General features: G+C 33.5%; 2 protein-coding genes across 2 annotated transcripts in view; one reads left to right on the top strand and one right to left on the bottom strand.

Annotated features, from left to right (window-relative positions):
• Positions 1–4,106, top strand: part of LOC128179717 (prominin-1-A-like) — a 31,869-nt gene extending 27,763 nt beyond the window's left edge. The window contains 3 exon segments of the mRNA XM_052847257.1: positions 962–1,012; positions 1,419–1,445; positions 1,722–4,106. Of these exon segments, the coding sequence (XP_052703217.1) occupies positions 962–1,012; positions 1,419–1,445; positions 1,722–1,791 (148 nt within the window). The 3' untranslated portion in view covers positions 1,792–4,106.
• An 8,826-nt stretch (positions 4,107–12,932) lies between these two features.
• On the bottom strand, positions 12,933–17,626 carry LOC128181395 (acetylcholine receptor subunit beta-like 1). Its single transcript, XM_052849789.1, has 2 exons — positions 17,204–17,626; positions 12,933–14,747 (listed from the first exon to the last, which is right to left on the bottom strand). The coding sequence occupies exons 1-2, from the start codon at positions 17,528–17,530 to the stop codon at positions 13,860–13,862; spliced, it is 1,215 nt and encodes a 404-aa protein (XP_052705749.1). The 5' UTR covers positions 17,531–17,626; the 3' UTR covers positions 12,933–13,859.
• Positions 17,627–18,950: the final 1,324 nt, after the last annotated feature.

Here is an 18,950-nt window from a genome sequence, read left to right as displayed (position 1 = left end):
GTAATTGGAAAACATGTGATATAAACATACACATGAAAATGTTACAAAAATCAAATCCCACTTTAGCCTGAAAAAACCAGGTCCTGTAAAAATTTACTAAATACATGGGGCATCTTGTGTTCAAGCCAAAATATAGCACGATTATGCATAAAATAGCCATAAAAAGTTAAATAATCTATGGTCGATACATGGAGCATCATAAGTTATAGGTAAGCATTTTTAAAAAATTGTAATCAACATTCTTAGTAAGCTAGATTGAGCATGGTAGCACCTTAACTGTGGTATAAAAAAGGAAAAAAGAAGACAATATTTTACATTTTCAGCTATAGGCCAGTACGTATATGGTTGGTTTTAATATTTCTACGTTTACCACGTTTACATTTATACTGTTCTATTTTTCCAGTTTTATTTCTTTCCATTTACAGGTTTATTTATGAGATTAAAACCTACGAAGAAACATATAAAACTGCTCAATAATTACATTATTTAAAAAAAAAACAAAATTAATACAAAACAAAATGATGGTCCATGAATTATATAAGTCAGTCAAATACTTTTAAATCATTGATTCCCCTGACTTTTGTTTCTAGAACAATAGCTACCTACCTAAAACGTCAGCAATATCTAAAGCAATTCTTGACACATGCCAAACAGAGAAGAGAAAGGTTTGATGAACACATAAGCCTGCCCCTGCCCCTCCCCGTTGTACCCCTCCCCTGCAGTCGATTGTTGTATGGTCTAGTACAGCACCTCCCTGTAGGATCAATATTCCTCGATATTCCTCGATATCCTCTCGGCTCTGTATCTTTAGGCAGTGTTTAGGTTTGATGTTGTAGAATTGATTGTGCATGCATGAGCAATGACTTTAGTTTGTTTTTCGAATTGACGTTTTAATTTTTATCAGTACACTGTATTTATTTACATTGATTAGAATTATAGTGATTATGCTTTCATTTTGTAGTGATAAGTATCATTTTCTGCACAACAAAGTGCATCCAGAGGACAAGGAATGGTAATAGAGTTGTGATATTTGTACAGTCGCCTGGTGATTTTATATCTGTTACTTTAACAAGTTTGGGGCATTTAGTTACAGCTTAATGTGTATATGTGTACATCTATGTTGTATGTCTCTGACTAAGAGTGCAAGTCAGTCTGACAATAATATAATCTGTTAAATTGTTCTACACTAACAGTGGTTGACAGGGTTTGGTTTGACTTGTTGTTTCAATAATGGTATTAAAATATCTTTTACAATTACAATGTTTTATTATATATGGTAGACCCTGAACTACTATAATTTTTATAGTCATATGCAACCAATATTATGTAAACCTTAGTTTTAAGTGCAATCTGAGTAAATAAGAATATACAGATGTTTGCAGTTTACAGTTATATTAATGTATTGATTTCTATTACAGGAACGGGTCTAAGTCACCATTTGGCAGGTTAGTGTCTGGATATAATAACTTTGTTGAGATACATTCTTTTTGTGCACTATAAAATGCATCGTATTGTAATTTATAGAAAATCATTTTCTGTAAAGAAAACGGGAACACAATAAATGTGTGACTGAATTCTAATTTGTAACACTACTGTCTTATTTGGTTTGGAAATTAAATGATTCAAATTTTCAATCAGGTTCTAACTTGAATTAAAGCTTACAGTATTTCAATACCTAACTTTTTTTTTTTACAATGAATCAATATTCTTTCTCTCTACAGCAACAAGGTTGGACACTACGACCCGTCTTCTGCCCAATCCAACCCCCCACCCTACAACACAGACTGGTGAGCAGCCCCTGCTCCCACCCTGACCAAGGCGTGGTCAATAACGGGGGAACTCTAGTGTACAAAACACCTGCAAAACTATAAAATTAACAATTACAATGTATTCCAGACAATGTTTTACCTGGTTAGTTATACAATGTACCTTGTTTAAGTTTATGGTTCACATATTTATTGATTTTATGATATTATAACTGAATGTTTTCCAAAATATATTTTAACAACATTTTTTAAAGAAAAAAAGAAGTATGCAGCTAAGACAAGTAGAAAAATGTAAGATAGACAAAGACTGCGTGATACGAAAAGTGAAAGAGCATGGCTGTCATTTTTAAAATACATTGGATTGGTGATTTAACAACCATATCAAAATGTTTTGACTGTGTGATGAGAGTGTGTTTAATAATTGTTGGTTTTTATTTTGTTTTTGGTATAACATTCCATTATTTTTATAACCACGACTAGATCACAAATGTTGACTGACCCCGAATCCTGTGGAGTAAAGCTGTGATACCATATGTTGAGATTAATAGCTGTGTGTTAGCATCTTATACACTTAAAGGCTACCTGATATAACTCTAAGTCAGAAGAAATCCAAAATGCATGTGATCCTATTTCTTTATTTTTTTTTTAAATTTTTGTTTGCTTTTTTAACAATAATTTTCCTCTGAATTATCTAAAAGATTAAATGTTATCTTGCTCATTATAACAAAATATAATTAACATTTGTATGCAGCATTTTACCTACTGTATCGATGAATTTTGCACTTGTAGAAAGTTATGCCCCTTTGTCATAGTCTCTCACAGTATTTTTTAAATCACCTGTGTGCTTTACAACCTGTTCTATATTGCCTTGCTATTGAGAAATGTAATACAAACAGGTTAAGTTGGATAAGTTAAGATGAAACTTTGTGATGTGCTCCAATTGACATTCTGCAAAGGGAAATAACTTTTTTCAGTGTGAAAGTAGTGTGTATGAATGTTAGCCATATATTTTGATGTTAAATGTTTTATGAAATATCTATCCGTCCTGTTACACATTCATTCCACAAACACACATTTAATTTAGCGTAATTTTCTTTCCAATTATATTATGATACACTTTTATTCAATGTCTACACATTAGATGTGTTTTCTTTCCAGAAGAGTTATATTTGAGTGATAACATGTTAAATTGATGTCAATGATAAAAGTCCCTGGATAGCATTTTACTGTTTGCTGTGATATTTATACCTGTATCACTTATCCTGTCATGCATTTTTTTGCTTTGACAAATTAATGTCACTATCATGCTAATTCAGAGGTCCAGAGTTTGAATTTAAGGCGGCTGTGTGGTCAACAAATTAACCATAAGATCAGCCTTAAACTTTTAAATATGATATTATTGGACATTAATTATTATCTAGTAAAGAAAGAATCCAAAAAAAATTAAGCCTTAAAGTTTGAACATTTTCCTATATCTTTATACACAACTCTTTTTTAAAGGAGGTAGATATAGCTTAAAAATGGTTACAACCACCCAGCACTCTTAACAGTCCAAAGCCATGATTATTCCAATGTCAGATAAAAACGAAAACATTTTTAAAGGATGACTGCTGAAAACATCAAACACGTTACAGGGTAATTTAACACTTTGTTCTGAGGATATATCAAGAATTAGCCATTATGATTTGTAGTGTTTTTAAGGAAAATAACAAAGTGCTAATACATTACAATTAGAAATAACAATGTGACTTGGGTTCTCTCGAATTTTAGAAGGACTGTTCTGTTACTGCATTTTTATGCAAGTCTGACGATTTTCATTATCTTGAATCTGATATATGAACATGTGTTTAAACTCAGACCTCAAAATTACCTGCATAATGAAATTATCATACGATTTATGTGATTTTTTGCTTAAGTGTGCATAATATAATTTTTTTGTGTAATGTTTGTTTTGAATTTGAAATGATTTTTTCATAGATACACATGCATACTCTATGACTCAATGACGTCATCTTTCTCAGCTGACATATTATAGAAATCCAAATTAGTGATAAAATTTATATGACAATGACCGTCTACTAACTGACAATGACCGTCTACTAACTGACAATATGTAGGGAGTTGTTTTGCGTTAAAACACACAGATACAAACTTAAAGCACGGAAAGTAGTTATATTTTTATTTATTTTAAAAAGTACAACTTGTTTTTTAAGTTTTTAGAAATTGTTTATTTGTCTCTTTTTTTTAAGTCAACTCTTTTTTAAGTCAACTCTTTTTCTGTTAACATGTTATTGTTTATCTGCTTCATGATGAATTATTTGCAATAAATTGTTAATTATGGTTCGTTGTGTTTCCTTGAATGTTTCTACCTGTTCTTCAACACTGTAAGAAGTGTTGATGTAAGTATAAAAGGTCCATAAAATATATAGGTTACAATGAGCTCACCTCAGGTTTACTCCCTCTGGTTATCACAATTTAGAAATTAATCTTAACCTGTCCTGTGACTGCAGTCAAACAACTCAGAACGTACGCATTTGTTCATTCTGTGACGATGTTGTACCCGTTAATGAGGTAAAGTAATGCAAAAAAGTGAATTATAGAAAATTAAATCTAACAGACCAGACGATACTTCAGACCAATCCACGTCATCAGCGTCGTCACTAATATCCATGACGTCAACATCTTCCTTGGATATTTTCGTTTCGCTATTCTCTGATCCCAAATTCTGAGACTTGCCACAGGACCATTTTGTACAAGTACCGTTTCGTAAAAACCTCTCTGAGGACGAAACCTGAAAAAAAAACACCTTCATACCTTCTGCTCCGACTCCCGGTGGTCAAGACGAAATAAGGATGGTCACAACCCCAAGGTCATTTGAGATACGATATATATGGCACGCCAAATTCACAAAAATGAGCTAAACATAGTTTCACTATAGCTTACGGATCGTAAACTATAGTTACCGACGTTAATCTATGTTTCACATCTGTAAACTATAGTTAACGTGATAATCTATGTTTCACATCTGTAAACTATAGTTAACGTGATAATCTATGTTTCACATCTGTAAACTATAGTTAACACTGAAAACAATCATTTGCAGTTGTTAAACATAGTTTATCTGATAAATAGGGTTTTATGATCAGTAAACTACGGTTTACAAATTTAAAGCACGCTCAATTCACATAAATTAGCAAAACATAGTTTCACAGTCGATAAACTAGGTTTATCGGCTGTTAACTATAGTTTACGGATCGTAAACTATAGTTACCGACATTAATCTATATTTCACATCTATAACCTATGGTTTACGAATGCAAATCTATGTTTTCTGTCTGGAAATACACGTTAACAATAGATTTTGCTGATAAATATAGATTCACATCTGTAAACTATAGTTTACATTCGTAAACTATAGTTTAGAGTTGATAAATATAGTTTCACGATTGTGAAACTATATTTATCAGATACAATTTGCATTGGTGAACTATAGTTTAGAGTTGTTAATCATAGTTTCACAATGGTGAAACTATTTTTATCAGATAACTATGTTTAACAGTCGCAAATGATTGTTTTCAGTGTTAACTATAATTAACAGATGTGAAACATAGATTATCGCGTTAACTATAGTTTACAGACGTGAAATATAGATTAACGTCGTTAACTATTGTTTTCGATCCGTAAACTATAGTTAACAGTCGATAAACCTAGTTTATCGACTGTGAAACTATGTTTTGCTCATTTTTGTGAATTTGTCTGATAAAAGTAGTTTCACGATTTTGTGAAACTATAATTAACAAGTCATAACTAAAGTTTACGATTGTAAATTATAATTAACAAAAGTGAATCTATATTTATCAGCAAAATCTATTGTTAACGTTTTAGCAGAGAGAGAAACTATGATTATCATTCGTAAACTATAGTTTACAGTCGTGAAATATAGTTTCACAGATGTAAACTATAGTTTACGAATCGTTAACTATAGTTTAGGATCCGTAAACTATAGTTAACAGCTGATAAACCTAGTTTCATTAGTGAATTTGGCGTGCCATAGATATAAAGTTAAACCTCGAGCAAGGATGTTTTGTCGGAGTCAATTGGAAGCTAAATACTTAAGATCGACTAGAAACACCAAGAGACAGAAACAAGGTCATCACAAAAGACAATTTTTTCTCTAGCCAGATTACAAAGATTTAAAATGCCACGAAGTACAACAGGAAGGCGGTTGTTCATGACGTACACGAAATATCGAATTTGTCTGCGAAAGTGTGGACGTTTCACCTCAGGTTCTATCGCTGATTCGAGTGTTCCAAAAGCATCAGTAGATCATACAATATCCCATTCAGAAATTCCGACTTACCTGTAGATAGTAAAAATTATTCGGTGAGTCGCCAATCGTGTTCATTGTAATGTTAACCTCGTCCTTTCTGAAGCTCCAACCGTTGGATATGATTTCACAGATCTGGTCAAAACCTATTATCTATGTTCCATTACTTTGAAACACTTGATAGGACAGCAACGTAACATAGCCATCCGAAGTCACTTTCAAGTAGTAGAAATGGTCACTCTGTTATTCAAAAGATTTAAGAAAGCTTGATGGTGGTATCCATTTTTAGACTTTATTGATCTCCTTTAAAAGGAGAGCGCTATTTAAGAATATAGGAAAAAGGTAAAATATATATACTTTTTCTGTACTAAATAATATTTCATATCTACAAATCATAACTTACATGTAAAATTTAAGGAAGATCTGAATTTTGATTTGTTGACCCCAACCATTCATTATTACATGATCATACTTTCATGTAAAATACTGAAATCTGATTGATTTAGACGCAGTTGATAATCCGTTCTATTACCTTCAGCGTTAGCAACGCACTTGGCAACAGGTAACACAACGAATTGTTACATTTGCGTAAATTATGCGCGTACGGTTCGCTATAGAATTCCCGTCATTCCTATATAAAAGCAGTAATGTTTTCTATAAAATTAAGACATTCAGTAAAATAAAATAAAAAGTGCCTGTTTAGGAGGGTAATAGTTGAAATTGACACCCCTCGAAAACCATTGTCAAGCTCCGCTTCGCGTTTGTTGACAATGGTTTTCTCGGGGTGTCAATTTCAACTGTTACCAGGGCTCGAGCTGGGCGAATTTTTTTCAAATGTGGCGAAAATAAATTTGAATGTGGCGAAAATCCTTTTTTGTAATAAAATGGTATAAAAAAAATCAGTGTTCAGTTTTCGTTTAAAATATCATCGTTTTACTAAAAGCGTGCCAGTTTGCTTGTCGGGCCGTGCTAAAATTTTGTACGTTGATTATCATATCCCTCATCGATTGGTTGTTCGATTTCATTGATGTTAATGCTGATTTACATGCATATCAAGCACAGAACCCAGAAACGCAGTGACCAATGACAATACATGATTTTTTGAATATCAACACGTGGACAGTCCAAAGCTTGTTGTTTGTTAACTGTATTAAATATAAGTGATTAAATTTTATAGTTGTATGCCTACACCATTTTACTCGGACCCACTCGACAGGGTCTTCTGCTTAAGTTACTAACAGTTACATACTGTTTCATTCATTTTCATATCGGTAACAAAACGCAAGTCTGAAGAAAGGGGAAGATGGACAATGTATTCAAATGAAATAAACGTCATCCACCGTGTATACTTGTTTAACATGTTTAACGGACGTCGCATTAATCGAATACATGTACATGTACTCCCCGATAAATCTATTTATACTGGGAGCGGAAGCGCTCTTGAATGAAATAACCAGTCTTGAAGTGAACCAAATATTACGGAAACTACCGGATATTAACGAAGTTAAAAACGTAAAAATAAATAAATTTAACAAACAACAAGCTTTGGACTGTCCACATGTTGATATTCACTACCAAAGCATCATGTAATGTCATTGGTCAGTGCGTTTCTGGGTTCTGTGTTTGATATGCAAATAAGTATTCACATCAATGAAATCGAACAACCAATCGGTGAATAATATAATAATCGCAGGCACGTAGCATCGTTTTTGAAAGGGGGGGAGGGGGGGGGGGGGGTGGTAGACTCATCCAAAAAATCTTGACATGCAAAAAAAAAAAAAAAAAAAGGAAATAAGACTTTCCATAAATCTTCATAATCCTAATCCGGGGGGGGGGGGGGGGGCTGGCATTGTATTTTACTTCAATTTCAATCCTAATTTCCTTATTTTCATATCAATTTTTTACATCCTCCAAAAAAGTGGGGGGGGGGGGGGGGAACTCCATGTTAATTCAATTTTTTATATGTAAATTTTACAAAATTACTTGCGGCGAGAAAAAGTGTGTGTGTGGGGGGGGGGGGGGGGGGGCAGGCGGGCAGGCCTCCCTGATCTAAGTGCCTGAATCGGCATACAAAATTTAAGAACGCCCCGACAAGCAAACTGGCACGATGTTAGTAAAACGATAATATACACCTGGACTGCGTTCGTAGCCTAAATAGTTTATGCTAAGCATCGAATTCAAGATGGACACCTTAGTTACCACTTTGTAACAAACATAAAATCTATTCATTTAGTGATATTTTATTCATATTTTAAGTGAAAATGAATTTTAATTTGTATATTTCCGCTTGAAATTAACAAATAACATCGATGAAATTTGTCTTTAGTTGATTATTTCCAACTTCAAATCTGAGACCTAGCGGCTAACCTAGCAGTCCGTTCAACAGACCTAGATATCTACGACCTAGCGGCGAGGCTAGCAGCTACGATCTTGAACGCAGCCCTGTTTATTTAGTCAGAGTGTGTTTATTTAGTCATCGCACGCGACATTAAATCTCGCGTCGCTCCAGTGCACACAGAGCTCTGGCCAGATAATAGCCTCAGATAATATTTGGCTGCAAGACGTCGATTATTATGTAATCTGGCACGAGACGGTTGTATACACGGCTTGTGGTCAATTTTTAAAGCATTTAAGGTCTCACTCATTAATTAACTTGACCATTACAATAAAAAGAATAAGAACGACTTCACAAAAATAAGTCCCATTATGGTCGTAGTCGCTCTCCGGGATTCATACAGTTGAAGCGATACATAATTCAATTGTTCCCAAGTCTCGTTTACGCTCTTTCAGTTTTATCTGTTAGCATGGCGAATCTCCTTGAATTTCCTTTAATAATGTCCAAATGCTTAAAATATATCTATGTATTAATTAACAATGATCTTTATTTTGTTCAGTATTTTCAATACTAACAAGGGTTTGGACAGAATGGCTGACAGACAACAAGCATTCTGAGAGTATTGCATAAGCAATACACGTCCCCCTACCGGCTTGTAGAAAGGGAAAACAATGCACTGTTATGCAAAATATCATTTCTTACCGTCTTCTGTACCCCGAATCAACAGACCAACCCGATAACAAACATGATTGTAATAATACAAAAAACCCTGTCCATAAAATTTACAACACAATGCTTGACAGTATTTTACAGAACTTTTGTTTGTTAGAAACAATGAAAGGAATGGTCCCAGTAATGCACGATATTTTTACTATAAGTATCAGCATGTAATGTAAATGTACCATCATGTAATGTTAAAGTATCAGCATGTAATGTTGAAGTATCAGCACGTAATGTAAAAGTACCATCATGTAATGTTAAAGTATCAGCATGTAATGTTGAAGTATCAGCACGTAATGTTAAAGTACCATTATATAAATAGTGCCTGTTTGGGAGGGTAACAGTTGAAATTGACACCCCGAGAAAACCATTGTCAACCGACGCGAAGCGGAGGTTGACAATGGTTTTCGAGGGGTGTCGATTTCAACTGTTATCCTCCCAAACAGGCACTATTTATTTTGCTATACTGAATGTCTTAATTTTGAAGAAAATTTTACTGCTTTTATATAGGAATAACGTGAATTCTACAGCGAACCGTACGCGCATAATTTTCGCGCATATAACATTTTTAATGTTACCCGTTGCTAAGTGTGTTGCTAACGCTGAGGGTAATAGAACGGATTATGAACTGCGTCTTAACCAATCAGATTTCAGTATTTAACATGAAAGTATAACAACATGTAATGTTAAAGTATCAGCATGTAATGTTGAAATATCAGCACGTAATGTTAAAGTACCATCATGTAATGTTAAAGTATCAGCATGTAATGTTGAAGTATCATATTATGAAGATTATCTACATAAGGTAGTTGAGGCGTTCCACAGTAGTGGCCTCCGGACTCAAGACTCTGGGTGAGTCGGACGTGGCCGAGGCTGGCCGCCGTATTCCAGACTGACGATTGACAATTGTACATAACTACAAGGGTTGATCCAAAAGTAATGTCACATTATGCACCGCGCTTCTCTCTGGCGCTGTATTGGATAAAATGATACATCAAAATTCTCCTTAACAAAATTCAAATTTGAATTAAAATTTTGATAAAATTTCGTTGAACAATGAACAAGATATTGATGTTTATAGCATGATATATACGTGACATCGCCGCGTCATTAATTTACGTCTTTTTAAAGGAATGTATTTATGAAAAAATTACATGCTTCAAAATTTGAAAAAAGCCCCAAATAACACAATATTTTAAAACAGATATATCATAGACTTTTTCTAACTGTTAAAAAAAATAGGGAACGCTGCCGTTCATTTCGGATATCTACGCAATGCCTTTTGTCTCTTGATCAAGGAATGAAAAGACTGGACATGCGAACAGTAATACAGGCACGTTTTGCTTCGATGGATAGGTATTGCTAGAAAATATGCTGGAATTGATATATCAACCTAAAATTGAGAGCATGTGAACAGCTAGGGTACCCTTAACGTGGTTCCAATATCTAATAAAAGCATATTTCATGTTAATAAATAGATTAAAAGATTTATATACGCTCTGAAGGAAAATTAAAACTAGGTTCTTACGTCATGAGCTATATCATAAAGCTACAGTGTACGTTCATGACTTCTTGAAGAGACCTCGACAAACTGATTGTACATTAAATAATATTCATTACACTACCCAATCAATTACAAAAAGAGTAATTAGCTACTTTATGATAAAAATGAAAGAAAAAAAATGTAAAATAGCGCATCGTGGCCAATTTTTATAGAGTATTAAATTTCGAACTTCTTCCAGAACGCAAAGATCTAGAGATGAAGTCGATAGCGTGCGGCGACTATCCTTACCTCACGCTCTGCTAAATATATTGTCTTCCGAAATATTCCTCATTATGCATTAAAACTTTCAGATCTGAATTTAAATAGGTAGATATCTCAAAGCACAAGTTTTTGTCACTTTACGCGGATTTTTTACGATTTTATCGCACCAGTGACATTACTTTTGGATCAACCCTCGTATGTAAAGGAATTTGAAAAATGACTATAAATTGACAAGTGATGACATTAGTAAGCTGAGTGAAAGGTTCACAGATAAAAAATAATTAAATAAACTCAATGAGTCTTTGATGTCCAAGACATGAAAAACTGATAATTGCACAATGTTGTTTTAAGAGATTAGCAGTTCTTTGAAATCACACATAGAGTCCGAAAAGTGTCAATCACTAATTAGATGAGTAACTTTGTAAGAAATAAACTGTGAGAAAATATTGTAAAACAGATGTTGAATTTTAAAAGTAAAGTCCAAAATAAAGTTATAATTGAAAGGTGAATTTTGCACGGTGATAGTATCCTACATGTAATTGTACATGATTTAAATGCATGAAGATCCCAAGACTGGTTTGAATAATTAATTTTATGTCAGCTGATGTCAAAGTAACCTCAGATATTTATTTCATTAACCTTTAGAAGAATATTAGAGATCTGTGTTCCACTAATTGAAGAAATGTTAGTAATGAGAACGGAATTCAGGTTGCGAAGAAGTAAAAAGTAAAAAAGCACATTTACAAAGAAATGTAAAACGCAGTATATTTACATCATATTGGGAGCGATATAATAACACCAAACTATAAAGGATAATCTGATACACAATTAATATTTGATATGTATGTGTATTATTCATATACAGGGAATTCCTAGTGATTAAACTAGACTTTGACCCGTGCGTGCACGGGTTGACATAGCATATGATATCGGACATTTACGAAATAGGTAAATCGACACACCGCATTATTGACATTTACATAACAAAGCTATAAGTCTACAATGATGATATTGATTTCACTATACTCTGCTTTGTTAGAATAATCTAACTGTGTCTCGGGACAGGCCTTCACCACAGTTAAAATGCCTCCAAAGTAGCCCAAAATTGCAGAATCGCTCCGTAACTGTTTTGGAGAAAAATTAAATTAATGAAGCAGCATTGAAAAAAATCAAAGTACTGAAGTACTGAAAGCTGGGCTCTTTTGGTGTGTTTTTATGCATAGTGTGTAGTTAAGACTGAAAATCTCTCTCTCTCTCTCTCTCTCTCTCTCTCTCTCTCTCTCTCTCTCTCTCTCTCTCTCTCTCTCATGCTTATAATGTCGGCAAAGCACCAGAGAGCGATCAATTTTTGTAAGCGGCTAAAAACAAAAATATGTCTGTCTAGTAGAAAAAAGTTCAACAGTTTCTGCCTTGAATTTTGCAACAAGCGTTATATATTCAATCCCCATTTCTTCAACGCGCAGCAAAGTAGTTCAGCAGAACCCGGTTAAAAAGTCAAATTATTCATAATAAACCATTTTGAGGCTGTAAATACTTTTAATCTAAAAATATAATTCATATTAATGAAGAAGTCAACACTTTTTCACCAACATTTTTTACTCTCTTCTTTACAACCCATGTTGACATTCGGAACTATCGGAATTTTTCATATAAAATGCACTGTGATCTCCCGCATTTTGTTTGATGAACAGAATATATATCGAATTTCCAATGAACATTTTCGCGCATTTGTATTATCGTTTTTGAGTTTATCCATGCAAATGCGATATGTAGGAAACATAAAATAAAGAGCCTCCCGTGATTTAGCGATAATTTAATGCGCAAGATTGTAAAACCCCAAAAATCCAGATGAGTTCTGGATTTTTTAAAGGAATTTTCGTTGATTATTAATTAGCGAAGCTTGATTGAGAAAAAAAAAAACAAACTGGTAATCTTCAAGTACCAGTGATGTTTGAAGTATATAAAGCAAAAGACAGTACTCTTCCGATTTATCGGTATTAAAGCCCAAAAATTCGAGTCTATTATTTTAATATTATATAAATAGTAGTATAGATAGATACGTTATAATAATTCAGCGACTATTTTTTTTTAGTTAACATATACACAATTGATATTACCTTATTGGATTAACCTACCAACAATTAAATCACCATTGTTTTCCTTTTCATGACCTTTACTTAAATATTTGTGCAACGTGGCTTATACAAAATTGATATTACCTTATTGGATTAACCTACCAACAATTAAATCACCATTGATTTCCTTTTCATGACCTTTACTTAAATATTTGTGCAATGTGAAATGGAATAAACAATGCACCGGTTACAATTATCTGGCAGCATTAACATATGATAGGCAGAATTAGAAATACCATTGTGATCCAAGGAGCCCGGAAACAACAGTACCCCCCGGAGACGGCATTCTATGCGAAATTATGCTAAATAGTAATAGAGGTCGAATTTGCTCAAATTTACTCATAAAATAAAAACTTTCAAACGCAATGTAAAGTTGGTTGAAATCAAAATTTACAAAAAGATGTAATATTGCTGATCGACTTTTTATTGGTCTGAAATGATTTTAAATATATCTCCACCAATTAAAATAAACTTCAATTAAAATAATGAAATATATGACTCCAAACTTTACTGTTTTGACAAGTCAAAGTCCAGTGTTTTACATACAGAGGCCCAAATCATATGGTATACGTACAGTCTTCGAGAAATCTGATGGTGTGACATGACCGACAAGCCCGATTGTCGACACTAATCCGTCTGAGTATAAGGTTTTGCCCCTCATGAGTGCAAGGGTTTCTAAGTAATAAAATGGTTATTCCTGCGTACAGTTAAGTTGGATAAAATTCCAGTTGCACAAATTTTATGGAGTATGGAAATAAAAAAAAAATCAAAACATCAATGTTTGATAAACATTAAATATTTAAAGGCGTTCCTAACCACGGGTACTATGAATCAATTTAACCATTAAGACAGAGATAGCTACGATTTCTAAAACTAACATTGTAAATAAAGAAACAAAATCTATTGCAGACGAAACCGCTCTCCAATCAACCACGTCCAAATTATCTTCACCAACTGGTTTGATTCTCGGAAACTTCTTACATTTTGTACACCGGAGATATCGCTCGAATTTCACGATTCCTCTGTAAAATCTTCCAACCTCTGAATTTCGGTGGTGAAGCCGAAGTTGAAGTGATGAAATAGTTATAGTCCCTACCCCTAATATCATTTGAAATACGAGATAAACTCCTAATAGTGATGTCTTATCTGAATTTGTCGGTAGTTGCATACTGATGATGGACAGAAACACAGCGAAGGACAGGAAAACAGTCATCGCGAAAGACATTTTTTCTCCGGCGTCCGCAGGGATGACAAATACAAGAAGATTTAAAAATCCTAGAAGAACAACAGGAAAGATCAGATTCATGATGTAGTAGAGAGGTTTTCGGCGCAAGTGCAGGATGAATGTAACTTCCGAGTCCACTTCCGACTCTGGAGATGCAGAAGATCCAGTTGATACGATACTCCAGACCGAATTTTCTACAAAGTCATAAAAGTTTACAGGAAAATCGTCGTTTAAGAAATGGGTCACGTTCACCTCGTATTTATTGAAGCTCCAACTGTGGACTGTTATATAGCAGGTCTGGTCGTCAAAAGGAAAAAAGGTGATATCTATGGCACATTTACTTTCAAATACTTGAAAAGGCAGCCATCTTACTAGACCATCTGAAGTAACGCTCAAGTAGTAGAAATCTCCACCAAGCTCCTTTACAGTTTGAACACTATTCTTTAATACCAAGTCTGGGGTCCATATTTCATTCTGTTGAAGTTAGAAACTTGCTTTAGAAATACAAAAATTATTAATACATGTATATCATTATCATTACGAGGGTTGTTCGGGAATTATTGAGACATTTTCTCTTATTCTTTTAGTAAAAGAGATAAACTCTTGAAATTTCACCAAAACGTAAATCAGAATAGAGATTATCAATGTGAAAAGTTTCTTGTCCATGGCATGAATAGATCATTCCTGGTAAGCTGACAAATGTGCCTTCGTCCAGTGACCCGGCGCAACCGCAATCTTTTCGCAGCGTCATTTTAACGCTTCATATTGCTCCTGTGTTTTAAACACCTTACAAACGAACGGAAATAAGAATTATTCTTTATTTCTCATCTTTTGTTTTCATTTAAAGATGTCATCATTTACATTTTCTCTCATTCTTGTTTTTTTAGGGGAAAAATCGAGTTATTTTTATCCGAAAGTCTAATTACTGTGAATGTCTCCCGCAGTCATTTTTCTATATTTTTAGAACTGTTGACCACAGTTAGTGTGTCAAAAGTACTTGATAATTAATCCTTTTGGCCTAATTCTACTTAAACAATCAGTGAAAAAAATATGATGAACTGAAGCTCTATACCTTGTCTTGTCATCGTATAGTTTTTTAAGCAATTGCGTGGCCTTAAAAGGTCTTCTTCTGAGATATCCACCAGTTTGACGGTTTTCAATGCGCCGCCTTGACGTCAAAATTAAATGTAAAGTCGTTGTCAGATTTCTATTGTTTGGTAAATATATGTGTACCATATCCGTATTTCAACTCGAACATCAGTAAAACTTAATCAAAAGTTAGTTGCAAAGAATAGCAAAATGAACATATTCAATTTGATTTCTTTTATCATTAACTGTAATTCTACGGACACTTATAAAGTTGATGTTTAAGTTGTCAAAACGCTGAGTTCATGGCTGCGCCGGGTACCCCGACCACCGACTTATTTATCTACCGCCGTAAACAAAATATTAAATATTCTTTTAATATGACTTTGTTTTATTATTTGTTGGCGTTTCGTCAGTGTCTATGCCAATTTTCACCAAAATTCGTCAATTAGAAAAGAAAATATTCGAGTTGTCTCAATAATTTCCGAACAACCCTCGTACTTGTTGTAACAGTCTTTAAAAATATTTGAAGTTAAAATACTTCTCTCTTTTTCAAAATAAAGTATTCAGTGAATACTGTGGAATCATTAGAATCCATGGTGGCTCAATTTTCATGGGTGGCCCTCCGCCACGAATTTACATCCTCAACGAAAACAAATTTAGAAAGAGGTATCTTTTTTTTACAGAAACTGAAAACCGACGCAACCATGAAATTACATCCCAACGAATAAGCAAAAAACCCACAATCCACGAAAATTGGCCCCAATGAAATTAAATGATCCCACAGTAGTTCAAAATTACTTGATGGGTATTTGAGAAAATACTTAGCAATTTTATATTTTAGTTTTCAGTTAAAATGTTCATAACATACATATCCGATTTTCAACATCTCTAATGTCATAGATTTAGTCAAAATAATGCTTAAGTATAAAATCGAATTTATAAAAAAATGATGGTGAAATAAATAATATTATAATTTTATAATCATTGTGGAGTCCACATAAATACAACATTTGAATAAACCCCGCCTTAAATCGGTCCCGTGATACAACGCTCAGTCTATCACAACAATGGCGACGACGAGAAAGATAGGTATACCGTTAAGTTTGACCGATTTGGCAAAGAAAGAAAAAAGAGACGGACTGACAAGGATAGGAACAAAGGGAAAGTTTCATCGGAGAATAGAAATTAAAACCGAATTTAACTTAAGGTTTTATCCTGAAGTTGTAGGGTTTTGGTTGTCAGGTTCGTACGTGCTCCTTGTAAACCACAATTGGATTTTCGTTTGCAGGAATTTTTGAATAAAGATTAAATAAACACTCACAGTACATGCATCCCTCAGTGAGAGGGGGTATTTATTCATTTTATCGTGTCGTTGATGCTAAAAGTTAAGAGACAAATAACTAAAAAAGAATATGTTTTACGGGCCTAGAGTTTGTGAAACGTCTAATTACTAGAAGCACGATGTATATTTTTACTCAAACTCATATAAAAATTTTTACTCCAAATACGCCACATATACCTTTAACCATTCCGAAAATTCCAAAAGACGTTATTGCTCCTGCAACAAAGCATTAAATTTTATTTTAACATTCTTTTAAGCTCGATAAAAAGTATATAAAATACGTGCATCTAGATCACGGTACTTTGTAAAAGATTTGTTTTAAGTTTGACAAACAATGAGCACAACTAGAAAAATCCAAATAAAGAATCAATATCACCTACTTAATTAAAGTTTTGAAAATTACATTGTGAATTCTTTGTCATTTTACAAAATTATTTTAATTTCCACCTCGCTTACAATACAAAAGGTGATAATGAACAAAATTACGAAAAGAACATACCTGTTTGAAATACATTATTTCGATACCGGTGCTTAGTTCGTCCCACTGAAGAAATTCGTCGAACCACGCCAAATCAAGGAAAGCAGTTGTGACCAGGCGTTGAGCGACAGTATCTACATCGTTGATCCCAGCTAGGTATAAAGCAGTGGCGATAAAGACTGTATCGTCTTGGTCTAAGACAGGACGGACGCTTGTAGAATAGTTGGCTAACAGTGACCTGTGGAGACGTTTGTAATCCTCAGCGGAAGATCCACGGACTTCATCTATCACCACTGTAGTACAGCAAAACACAACAATGGCCATCCACGCAGATAGTTGACCCGTCATCGTGAAAATTGGTAAATCACCGGAAAAGTAGTGTCCCTGTAGATGACCAGTGTCAATACACTGGTGGATATAATTGATGGAAATAGTATTTAAATCCGAATGCCTGGATAATTAATGAGTTAGAGCTACCAGTGGACGCTCTCGATTGGATGAACATTTACTACATGTAAATAAACTGTACGCTATTAGGACGCAAATACCCATATTTAAGCATCATCCTCGATTTCTTGTTACACCTGAACGATTTTGAAAAATATTAGTAGATTTGAGTTATTTAACACACGAGTGTTATAATTATTCAATGTACATGTACTATTTTTAACCTGTCAAAGATTAGTCAAATCTTATGTACATGGTAAAATGAGCTGAGTCAGTACGTACGGACAGCCATTCTGTCAACTTCCGATTATCTGTTCTGTCTTTTGGTGGCACACCACATATAAGATGATAAACAACGCAACTGATGGCCTAAAAAGATCCTTTGGTAATTTGTTGAAGAAGATCAGTCGGTTACTAGATAGATTAATAGTTTGCATGAGATTAAATTAATTTAGACCGGGATTTTTTTTCATTTGGAAATTTTTCCGTGGAAAAAAAGATATTGGAATGTTGCCAAAAAGTATGAATGCAACATCAGCGAAGATAAACATTTTCAATTTTCATTATGAATTAAGTTTTAGGTTTTCATTAAATCGGAATATTTTATCTTTCATGTTAGATAAGCATTAATTTTATAAAATTATCAAATCCTCTTAGTACTAAACGTATGTATACATTGGTTCTAGGAATATTTCTTTTAAAGAGAATAAGCAAAAATATGTTGCAATGTAAGTCCACAAGACGTACAATGGATATGAATCAATTCTAGGAATTAAAAATACAAGAAATTACATTGATTGTACCGGAAATGGGGATGTAATTTCTAAAAAAAAAAGTCAGAGACGGATTAATAGTTTTATTTCTAAACAATTTGCAATGACAACAATAAATTTACAGCAACAGGGAAAAGTACTTACAGGAGGTTCAAGTAGTAGGGGGATGATGATAATTTAAGTAAATGCTATAAAACTGTAATCCAGAACTCCTAGCAAATCTTATTAATTATATGACCATTTCCCTTAAACTTAAATCATATTTTTATGAATATTGTGCAATTAATTTTCAGGGACAAATTTGTTCACTAAAATCTGTTGTTTTCCTAGCAAAACTGATTATTTACAGTCAATTTTAGAAAATGAAAACAACTTACAATTAAGACAGAAACTTAAGCCATCTTGCTCCTATAACATGTAAAATTTATTCACATTGTAACAGTTTGAAAGTGACTTATAGATCCGTTGGGCCGGGTGTATTAATGTCATATTTGTAAAAATAATGTTGTTATATACTCATGTCACTATGTCACTATTATTAATTATTT

The sequence above is a fragment of the Crassostrea angulata genome, chromosome 4, assembly GCF_025612915.1.
Source record: "Crassostrea angulata isolate pt1a10 chromosome 4, ASM2561291v2, whole genome shotgun sequence".
Lineage (NCBI taxonomy): Eukaryota > Metazoa > Mollusca > Bivalvia > Ostreida > Ostreidae > Magallana > Magallana angulata.
Note: the sequence above shows the minus strand (reverse complement) of the source record. Positions and strands in the feature narration are given on the sequence as shown.

Excerpts from the sequence above, each read along its gene's own strand:
- LOC128181395 (XM_052849789.1), bottom strand. The coding sequence starts at position 17,530 with ATGACGGGTCAACTATCTGCGTGGATGGCCATTGTTGTGTTTTGCTGT. Across the intron at positions 14,748-17,203 it reads AAATAATGTATTTCAAACAG|AATGAAATATGGACCCCAGA; the intron begins GTATGTTCTTTT and ends TAACTTCAACAG.